At 39.0% G+C, this 11,699-nt stretch overlaps 1 protein-coding gene across 2 annotated transcripts in view; it reads right to left on the reverse strand.

Moving 5' to 3' along the window:
• The window catches only part of LOC107737557 (sterile alpha motif domain-containing protein 11-like), a 61,054-nt gene extending 49,861 nt beyond the window's left edge, over positions 1–11,193 (reverse strand). Inside the window, exons 1-2 of one of the 2 annotated variants that reach the window (XM_016549073.1) lie at positions 10,603–11,193; positions 9,094–9,185 (exon numbers count right to left, since the gene is read on the reverse strand). In XM_016549073.1, the coding sequence (XP_016404559.1) occupies positions 9,094–9,185; positions 10,603–11,059 (549 nt within the window). In that variant the 5' untranslated portion in view covers positions 11,060–11,193. The remainder of the gene's footprint in view (positions 1–9,093; positions 9,186–10,602) is intronic. The other variant, XM_016549072.1, reaches the window with a different exon arrangement.
• Between the last annotated feature and the right edge of the window lie 506 nt (positions 11,194–11,699).

An 11,699-nucleotide genomic window follows, 5' to 3' on the forward strand; every position in this document is an offset into this window, starting at 1 on the left:
GAGAGAGAGTGTGTGTGTGTGTGTGTGTGTGTGTGAGTGTCTGTGTGTGAGTGTGAGTGTGTGAGTGTCTGTGTGTGAGTGTGTGTGTGTGTGTGTGTGTGTGTGTGTGTGTGCCTGTGTGTGCGTCGCAAACACGCTGAGCATAAGTGTGGAGGCGGGACGCTGGGCAGACTTGGCACTAGCTGGGGGTGGGGGCCTGTGGGTTGGTGTGGCAGGGTTTAATGTGCCTACTTAAATCTATTGGAAATGATAAATACTTTATGTGCACACGTCTTCTTGCCACAAATTTGCCATAGAGTTCAGTTACATTCACGTGATGGGATCTAATCAACTTTTTTCGTGTATACAGCTGGCAAACACTGGCAAACAACTTCCTTTCACCAAACCAAATTATAAAAGCTTTCAAAACTACACTGTTTTGTTTTGTTGCCAGTGCTTCAATAGTTATGGAAGTAAGTAATATGGTAAGTAAGAGAGAGCTGAAGGGCAGTGTGCTTCCCATCCACACCCAGAACAACCCCCCCGACCCATAGGGTGAGCGGGCTGTGTCAGCCCAGTGAAGCATTTCCCGGCGCGGGGAGGTCAGTGGCAGTCCAGCCATGCATGCCAAGATTTCTCTGCCTGCGTTTGGATCCCCCCCTCCCTTCAAAAAAGACAGCCACAGGAGACCTTTATGGATAGGTACTGACTCCAACACACTCCGAAGAGTCCAAAATATAGAAGCTGGAATTGAGAATGTATGAATGAAAATGTATAGGCCACATTTAAGATAAAGTAAGCCAAAGCTTACAAATAAAGCTTACAAACAAATTTGTAAGTGTTCTTTTATATAAATATATTTATTTTTTCAATTATTAAATATTTATGCATTACTGTTCAAATGTTTGGGGTCGGTAAGATGTCGGTAAAATCCAAATACAGTAAAAATACAATAAAAACAGTAATACTGTGAAATATTATTACAATTGAATATAACTGTTTTCTTTTTTCATATATTTTAAAACAATTTATTCCTGTGATAGCAAAGCTGAAGACTGGAATAATGGATGCTGCTGTCACATGATCATTTTGAAATCAATCTAAAATGCTGATTTGGGTCTCAAAAAACATTTCTTATTATTATCAATATTATAAACAGTTGCGAGGCTTAATATTTTTGTGGAAACTGTGATACATTTTTTCACAAGATTCTTTGATGAATAGAACAGAATTCAAAAACAGCATTTATTTGAAACAGAAATGTTTTGTAACTTTATTAACATCGTAAAATGTCAAAAATGTTTTGATCAATTTAATGCAGTGCGAAGTTAATATTAAGCGATAAGTAACTTGCATTTTAGACATAATATTGTTTTGTCTATTTTTTGATAAACTAACTAAATCGGAAAACGAAGCCAAAGCAGGATCAACTGAGCAGCACAGAGACTGAAAGTTAGTCCAGAATGCAGCAAACACAAAAAAGAAAAATATATACGCTTTTGAAATGCTGTTTAGCCAATCAGATTTGAAGACAGTGTAAAAGGAGCTTATAAGAATTAAATAAAATGTATACATTTATTTATGTTATTTAGATAATTAAAATAATTAAATTTAATAAAACATAATTCTAGTAATTCTAATTTTTAAGTTTTATATAAAGTATAGCATGACACTGTACTTTTTGTGTGAAAATTATGTTGGATGGTATCAAACTGTATCTGAACAGTTGAGAGAAGAACTGGGTCAGCCGTATGTAAAAACTGACATTTGGGAGGAGTGCGTCCATATATAGCCACAGTGGCTTTGTAATGATCAGCTGTATGAGCTGATAGATAAGCCCTGTACCTTTCCCACCAACACCCACACAGACACGCCCAGCTCTGATACCAGTACACACACACACACACACACACACACACAGTCGTCCCTCACCTGCCTGTAAACCTTTCCTGCACTGTTTTCCTGTAACCAGCTCCTGCAACTTCAGTGATAACATTTCCTGATTAATCTCCATATGATCGGAAAAATATGTGGCCATTTAGGATGTGCACACACAAAATTAGTTGAAACTAACGTCTCACCTGTTTGTCACTGGGGAAGATGTTACTGTGCTTCAAAATAATCTCTGCGGCAGCGCAATCACCATTTGAAGCAAAAGCGGCTAATAAAATCAACGGAAAAAGCCTGTTGTGAGTTTGGTGCGGTTTTCTAGTGGGCTCTAATTTGCTTTAATTCATGAATGCAACACACTGCAGAGACTGCCTGGCTGCTCGCTGCTGTCCTGAGGAGGGATCCTGCCGTTGCCATAGCAGCATAGCCTCGGCTCCATGTGAGGGATACAAACACACCACTACACAAACCCTCGTATGGCGCACAGACACGCGCACACATCGAGTCTAACCCCCCACAGCGAGGGAGCTGTTGTGAGACTATGTGGCGTCAGCCCCCATTCCTGCCCGTACCCAGCCCTCCAGCAACACTCTGCCAAATGAGCGTTGGTCTACGCTAACAAACCTCACCTAATACCACACGCTCCACAGCGAAAATATCACTGTCTAATTACGCTGCTGTTAACGCAGTTCTAGTGAATTTGAATCGCACAGTCGACACCTCAATTACATGCAATCAAGCCGTTTTAACCACGTCATCCCATAGAAGAGTGGAAGATCTGAAATAAAAGTATGATACCTCATTACAGGGAAAATTCACCTAAAAATTATATTCGATCATTATTTACTCACTCTGATGTCGTTCCAAACCTGTATGACATCAGTTATTCTGTGGAAGACAACAGAAAATATTCTGAGAAATGTCTTAATGTTTTTTGTCCATACAGTGTAGGACAATGGTACGCAAGTCTTTGATTATCAACATTCTTCAAAAAGTCTTCTTTTACGGTTCACAGAAGAAAGTCAGTCATACTGGTTTGGAATGACATGAGGGTCCGCCCCTTTTCTACAATTAACTGCAAAGTAGGGGTGGGTGATGTGACCAAAATCTTATATCATGATACGAGTAATTTTACTTCACAGTAACAATATATATCACAATATAGTTATTTTTGCTTTAAATAAAGTCTTTATGATATAAAATTTTTTGATACCATAGAAATTTGGTAATTCTTGTAACCAGTGTCAATATCACAAAAAACTAATACTAGCCTAAATAATAACTCAATACTCCCGTCCAGCACTCTATGAGGACCATCTTCACATGAGCATGCCTCTCTGACAGTGCACAGAATGAGTTCAGAATGAGCGAAATGAGTTATCTTTTGATGCTGATTGCGTTTCAACGGCTTAAAATTACTTGTTTTTAAACTGTTATGCTTAAAAATGTGTGCAAATGATACGTTTTCGTGACCACATATCACAGCAATGTCACGTGACTGTGTAACCGCGATAGAGATGATAGTCTAAAATCTCTACCGGTTGACAAATTTCTACCAGTTTATCATGTCTACCGGTATATTGCCCACCTCTACTTCAAAGGCACATTCATTTTTGAGGGCAATGTCCACTTCTTAAAATCCAGTTAGCAACTGATGAATAAACTCATAATACGTTAGACTTGGATGTGTCACAATATGGAAGAAAAGATCTGTCGCCATATGCACTTCATTGTGACTTTAAGTCTTTAAGACTTTAAGTGACTTTAAAACTCCAAAAAAAGTCTATACTAGGGTTGTAACGATATACCGGTATGGCGGTTTATCACGGTTTGAACGTGCACGGTTATCATACCGTAAACATTTGCATATCTACGGTTTTTTAGAAAAATCTCACCCGCGCACATGCAACTTATTTCCGCTCGGCTACTTCACTCTGCATTCACTCGGCTGCTAACACGCATGTGCAACGGAGAAAATGACAGAGACAGAGACAGAGATAATATCTAATCTCCATCCCCGCTGAAAAAAAAGTTTATATCTGCAGTATGGGAATACTTTGGATATTTAAAAAAACGAACGCGGGGTTGTCCTTGAGGACGGATCCAATTTGCAAAAAATGTGGACGCAAAGTGGTAGCAAAAGCAGGCAATACATCCAACATCTTCACTCATATTCGCGGACTCCATCCCTCCGTGCAGATAAAGGTATGTCGCATTAATAACAAGTTATAAGTTAAGGCCGTATGATTTCCGTGAAGCAGAGGGAATCCCGGTGCAGTCGTGAACATGGAATTTACAGTATAACGAGGATGTCACATAAAACGCGCAATCGGATGGATGGATAAATCGAAAGTAGTTATGATATGTGTCTGTGAATATTAAAGCGCAAAGAGACTGCTTCATTTATCTATTATAACATTTATGTAGTTTTGTTCGCTTGGCTGTTTCCTTATAAAAGTCCAAAAATTTGTCAAGTTTTTCGTCGGGTGTCTTTTTTAATTATATGATGTCATTACGTTGCTGTCTTGCCGCCAGCCAATCGCTGCATTGCTAATCGTGGTTTCGAGTATCGATACATAACCCCGTATAAACCAACCCATGACCGCGTAATTATCTCAGATAACTCAATCCAGCCATACTAATCATCAACAACAGGTGCGTTCGAAGAACCGAATTAGCCAGATCCTGATTAGCGCGATGATATCATCTTGAATGTGACATTTCATCTCGGATGTAATAAGCGACATACGAAGAATGGGTCCCTGCTCTGAGAGAAAACGTAAATAAACATTTCCTAGTTTTATTTGAGAAAAACCATTGTCAAATACACTCTGAAACTCAAAGGTCCGCTACAACCTGTCAAAATAAAAGTTCGATTTAAATGATTGAAATTATGAGAGAAATATATTAGCATTGTACAATGTACTTCAAAGTTATAATAACAACAATAATAATAATATTCTTTATAATAAAATAATTTATTTAAACATTGTTTTCAAGGAATATCATGTTTGTCCATGTTTTAACTTTGCCAAAAATAACTAACCCTAAAGTTGTACATTTTCATTTAATAACATTTTAAAACATTAATTAAAATGTTAAATTGTGATATAGATATACATAAGGTGTACAACTTTATTTTTTATTTATTTATTTCAGAAGGGAGACTTTCATTAAAATGGTTTCAAGTTTGTTGTAATAAAGGATTTGTTCACTCAAATAACTTGTTCTTGTTCTTTTAAGAGTCATTGTTACTGATAAGAATTATTGTTTAATACATACCGTGATAACCGTGAAACCGTGATATTTTCTGAGACGATTATCATACCGTGAAAATCTCATACCGTTACAAACCTAGTCTATACACAAGTTTTGCACAAAGGAAGATTATCCATAAATAACAACTTAAATTTCATTCCTCTATAGAAATATGTTTCTCTCATTTATAACACTTTTTTTAATTTGGTCACTATTGACAACTTTTGCAATGAAAGAGCTGCAAGATCTTCAAAACCATCTTTGCATTCCACAGGAAAAATAACAGCATGCATGTTTGGAAAGACATGAGGGTGAGTAAATAAAGACAGAATTTTCATTTTTGAGAGAACTATTCCATCCACGTCCAGTTTCTTCTTGCCTCCGAAGGCTGCGTACCAGCCGTGCAATGAATACATCTGCGGAGACTGTTCTCTTTGAAGGACCAACTCTAAAATGTTTAGACTGCGACATCACCATCTTCCATGTTTTTTAACCAGCTTTGTTCCCAACCCCCCAGTGACAACTCTTTCTTGACCCGGGATGCAGCGGGGGGAAGCCCAGATATTTACGAGACGGAGCAGAGTGTAATTTCCTGCCAGCCTCCACTAGTTCCGCTGAAAAAATAGGAGAAAGGAAGAACATTTCTCCTGGGAGACAACAGCCAGGCCGACTGAATGACTCTGACTCTTAAAGGAACAACACCACACGATCATTCATCTGTCCACACAGAAACACGCAAACAATGGTTCTATGTCATCAAGCATGCTTCATTAGGACAAATCTACATATAATTTATTAGCAGGAAGACAATAAACCACAACAGCTCAAAGGTCCACAGTCACATATCGCACCTAAGCAAGGTGTTATGATGAACTTATAACCTTGAAAGGAAAACTTTTCACCTCCGATATGGCTGCAGAGGGTCGAAAAAAATTAAAAAATGCGGTTACTGGGAATTTAGAGTAATGAATGAAACTGAGTTTACATTGGTCATAAAACAATTTAAGAATAAAACTGTCATCCCTCTCAGAGACAACGCACACCAGCACAGAGCATGTTGCCATATTCATTTGCATAAAGCATGATAGAACCTGTTGTTTTGTACATGTTCTTGTTTTTACATTTAATCTTGTAAGATCTGTGCACGCTAATTCATAAAAGCTACACTCAAACAGCAGGAGAATACGAGAGTCACATTCATACTAAATGCATTAGCTACATACACAGTTCTTTTATTTAAGTGACTGATGCACACAAAATTGACTCTCCATTTTCAGGGCTCACAACCGAAATAAGAGCGAGTTCATGTCATTGCATCACTGACATGCATAGCATGAGGCATGCGCTTTACAAGACTTTTGTGTTAACTGAGAGCCTCCATGTCAGCATATACAACTGTCAATTTCAAATGCTAAAGAAGAAGCAATAAGTATATGGTTTATTGTTCACACTCTTCCTGTAACTCCTCCTGCAAACTAATTATTGTACCAACTTGTTGAAATTAAAAAACACCATCAGTAACATAAGATATAAGGTCCAGGTCAACCACTTTAGAAGTATTCAAACTACTGTTAGAAAGCATGGACAAGTTCTTGACAAACTTTGTGTACAGTCAAAGGGAAAGTGTGTGTACATTAAGTGAGTGAACAAGTAATGCCGAGGTGTTAATTATATTCTCAACATTTAATATTTGTATCACACGGAAGCATTAACGTGTGAAGATTTATATAGTGTGAAAGTGAGTGTTTTTCAGAGAAAGTGTGTATGTACTGTCAGTGTTTATCTGGTTGTAGAGTTACAGGAGTCATTATGCCCACTTTCTACTATCCCAACTATGAGTACACCATCTGTAGTTCTCTTGAAAAGTGTAAATACTGTGGCTCTGTTTATTTGAGAAACATTGACTCCAACCAATGAGGTGTGTTTGGGACATGGCTACCTGTTTGGAAGACCAATGGTGGGCAAGTGTTCAGGAAAGCTGTTTGTAAACAGTCATTGTTTCATTAAAGGCGAAGTGTGTAATTTTTGCTGCACCAAACTGAATTTGGAGCCACTAAATAAAATTCTGCAATTCCATCTGGTACCACTAGTGGTGCTAAACTTGCAAATTTCACCTTTAAGAGAGAAACCAAAGGAAGGCCAAAGACAGAACATCTTCAAAAAGCAGTAGCATAGAGGGGAATGAGTGGACATGAAACGAATTACCAGCTTCAACAATAAATGAACAAACTGCAAACCAGGATATTACTCAAGCAGAATACAAAAGTGGGCCACCAGATTTAAAGATAACTGACAGTTGATAATCACATATATGGCATACATAAAAAAAGGTCTGGTAAAAGTGCATATTAAAGATCAAATACAACAATCATCTCACCAAGTAGTCAGATCAGAAATGCTGCAGATGATGTCACAGCACTTAAAAGAAACTGTAACCGTTTTAAAGTAAACGATCAAACTTCAAAAGAACTTTATGTGTGATTTGAAATAATCAGATGGAAACTGGTTAAACCAATTAAAGCAAGACCATTTCAGTCAGGGTTTGATTCATCCGAACACTATCAGATGATACGGCACCACAGAACCCTTTCACTTCGGGAATGATAAGACAACAATCAGACAGAGCTAGTGACGAGCCTGCTCGACTTCATCTTCAAAATCAGCCTCCATGAGATTCTAACGCCCTCAGTGCGAGGTAATATAAGGGTCCCAAACAACTAAGCCATTAAGTTTTTATCTCCTCTGGCTCTGGCTCTGGCTCAGGCCCTCCTCAGTAGTTTACCTGCATCACTCAAACACCTCCAGCTTATCTGAAGCGCCTTCGCTTTGCGTGCCGCTGCCTCAGTAATCACCGGTAGCTACGTTCAGTAGCTCAGTAAGCTTCTTACGCACTTCCCCTCCAGATTAACCGTTAGAGGCGGCAACAGACGTGCTCAGTTCAGATAAAAACACAGCACCTGTGTGGACAAATACTGCAGGCAGCCAACCGAGCCGGCTTGCTGCACGCACACACACATTCTCACACACAATGCACAAAGTTGATTGTTCTAACAGAGGTGGGGGAGATATCACAGAGTGAGAATAAAGAGACATGAAAGTCCATACATCAGCTAGTAATATTACTGATTAACTTCAGGATATGATCACAATCCGTGGCATTGCCATGCCACAGCAACAGAGCAAAAAAATCTGCAAAAATGCCCTCTAGAGGAATGAATCTTTCAACTTCTCCCAATTTCTTTCTGACCTTCACGGACACTGAACTAGTTTTGTCGTCTACATGATCGATGAAGCGTCCTGGAAAAGTGAAAATAAGGAGCGTGTGGCGCATTCACATCTGCTACAGACAATCTGTGACCTTACATTGCAACTCGGAGTCCAACAAACCAAAACAATCAATTCCAACCATTTCCTTGTACTTGGTCTTTATTTACTTTCTGAGAAACAACCGTGACAGCACTAACAGCAAGTCACTGTCCTTCTTAACATCTCTAATGCAATTCAGAGAAAAATGCATCAAACCGTGTAATTCATCAGCAGTGGCATGTCACCCTCTGCTTAACTTTTCACTGAATAACCTTCCTTATGCTTTACATGCAGGACAATTTCAACATACAACAACAATGCACAAACTTGATCATCCCGTAAACAAAAAATTACAATTTTGTTATCATTTAGTCTCTATGGTTAGATGTTAGGCACAGTCTCAGTCACCATTGACTTTCACTAAATGGAAAAATGAAGCAATGAAAGTGAATGGTGACTAAGTCACTAACATCTCTTTTTGGAAGATAGAAAGTCACACAGATTTATAACAACATGAGGCTGATTAAATAACAGATTTTTCTTTTTTTTGAGTAAACTATCCATTTCAAGTGATATATAAAAAAACACATTGTCAGTATATTTAAAATACACATTCAACTCAAAATAAGTAACATGGACCAAGCTGAATTGCACACTTACCACAGGAGATGAAATTCTGCAGCCAGGGCAGTCACAGATTGGAGGATGTACTTGTAAGATTCCTTTGGACATAAGTGTCTTCAGACTTTTCCCTAAAAAAATTTAAACACAGTCGTTAACCTTTTAGATTCCATAAATTATATGCACACATGGAGTACAAAACAATCTAGCATTCAAATACAGAATTCATTTCACGTTAGCATCATGCAACAAAATCAGCTTTTAAAAGAGTCATTCAGAAATGGACCTGCATCTGATGACTCCAACGAAACTGTACCAAATGCATCCCTTCAGTGACTACTTTAACAACTCCTGCAGTCATCCACCCATCTGACAAACTCATCCATGGGACAGTGTCACCGTGCAACAAAAGTGTCTTAAAAGGACATTCATTTTATTTATAGTAAGTGACCAAGAGTAATACCCAGAGTGCACATGTACAAAATTAGTCTTAACCAAAATGAACTGTTGTCCGAAAGAAGACTTGAAACCTCTGGAAATAAACTCAAGTAAACTGTATAAAATTCTTTAGATGAGCTGGTAAATCAGCACAAAGTTATTACTCATACAGTAACTTATCAAAATATGGCATTTCCCTCACTTTAAATCGTCGTAAACACAAGCTGCTTCATATGATAATGTGCCACTGTAGCTTATCCTGATGTACTGCACTTTAAAAACAACTCAGAATAGACATGTACACCACTACCTGAACATTATATTAACTATAAATCGATTTTTTTTTTTAAGTGTATTGATTTATTAATAATAGCAACCTACTAAAGGCGAAAACTTTAATTCAAATGCAGTCTTAAAATTTGTAAAGTAAAAATCAGTGGCAACCTGCAGAGATAGGTTTGTTGTACTTATCGACCGTTAACTGATAAAGAAAATCGAGTTAAAACTCTGAAAAGTCCTAAACTGAATAGAAATGACAAATTGTCGACACGAACTGAATGGATGGAAATAAAAATGTTATTAAGACACAATGATAAAAAAACGAACCAAAAACAATTTAGTAAGCAGATATCTCACTACAGAGTTACTACACATAATATAACATCAAGTTTGGTGTTTTAGACCTCATAAAAGTGTACCGGTTGAAATCTTTGCAAACACAAATTGCTTAATCCATGACTGCTTGATAATGTTTCACGGAGTCATAATCCTGCTCTACTCCACTTCATTACAAAACCAACTTCAGGTAGAAGTGAAATTCAGCCAGAAAAGGTTTAAATTCAAGTAAATATCTTTTTCTTTACTTTAATATATGTACAGTCCACGTGCGTAAAAACGACTTTTCACCTTTTTTCACAACAGTGCGAATCCAAAGCCGTTCGACTCAAAGCACAGTGAGCTCTTCTCAATGCACTAAAGTCATTGGTCTTCAGCAACTCGTATTTTTATCCCTAAAAAGAGCAGTTCTATTAATTCACGAACACGACGGAGGCTAAATGAACCCTTATTTCAAAGGCAATATTTATTCGGCTGCACGCGGCACTGACTTACCTTTGTGCCTAATGCTCCGTTTCCAGTCTTTGGCTGTCTCTCTTCCACTCACGAACTGGAACTCGTTTGGGGTGAGCCACTCAGCCCGGTATTTGATGGAGGGCCCTTTGCTGCCCTGGCACAGTTTGTTAATGTACAGTAGTGCTTTGTTTTCCCCGCATTCCACTTCAATACAAGGCTCGCCGTTGTCGAAAAACGGCTGAAAGTCCGGGATAGACGAGAAGCTCTCCAGCATGAAGTCGTCCGAGTGGTGGTGAAAGTGCTGCTGATGCAGCGCGGCGTCGCGAAAGCCCAAGTACGCGCGCTGGTGATGGGCGAAAATGTGATCGTACGGCGGCGGATGAGGGGTCACCACGGGGATAGCGGTGGCATTTAAAGGGGCCAGGTATTCGGGTTGGTTGAAGGCGGCTAATGCCATGTCTTCTCCATCCAGTCTCTCCTTTTTGATGGCTGGCATGTTACCCGAAGCGCAGCGCCGGTAACGAGTGATTAGCAGTTCATGCGTCCCAACTTGTGTCCCTCTTCGCGGACTTCCAGTCGCACCGGTGTGTTTACGCACGACTCCCGCGTCGCTGGCTGACAGCAGAGCGCTTAAGTTCAGCCATTCACCACTTCACTCTTCGCCTCAGTGCACTGCTCGCATGACGGGTCTCCCCGCGCTCCTGCCCACCACATCTAATCGGACTAATGCCTGACATCTCCGCCAGATATTAACGCTGAGCGTGCTTTAATGATTGTTTATCCCGCGTTTCCTTTAAAATAATCACTATGGCAACTTCGCTGTGTTTATTTCCTCCGTCAACTCCAGTGCTAAGTTTATTTCTCTCCAGAAAGTAATGAGGACTGCATAGGACTAAGACATTTTAACACATAATAAAGCGTGTGTATATGTAGTGTAGATCATGTAAAAGTTCAGTAGTACATGCACAGTGGGTAGTGAGCCAGACTGGCTCGGAGCATTTTCATATCTGACGAGGACAGAAATAATAATTATGTTATCTATGTTCGGGTTTTCGGAAGCAAATGATGCCTGGCGCTAATGGGAATGTTTTTTTTTCTCTCTCAATCGCTCGTTTTTTCTTTTAACCCCTAATACG

The sequence above is a fragment of the Sinocyclocheilus rhinocerous genome, unplaced genomic scaffold, assembly GCF_001515625.1.
Source record: "Sinocyclocheilus rhinocerous isolate Xijiao unplaced genomic scaffold, SAMN03320098_v1.1 scaffold72, whole genome shotgun sequence".
Lineage (NCBI taxonomy): Eukaryota > Metazoa > Chordata > Actinopteri > Cypriniformes > Cyprinidae > Sinocyclocheilus > Sinocyclocheilus rhinocerous.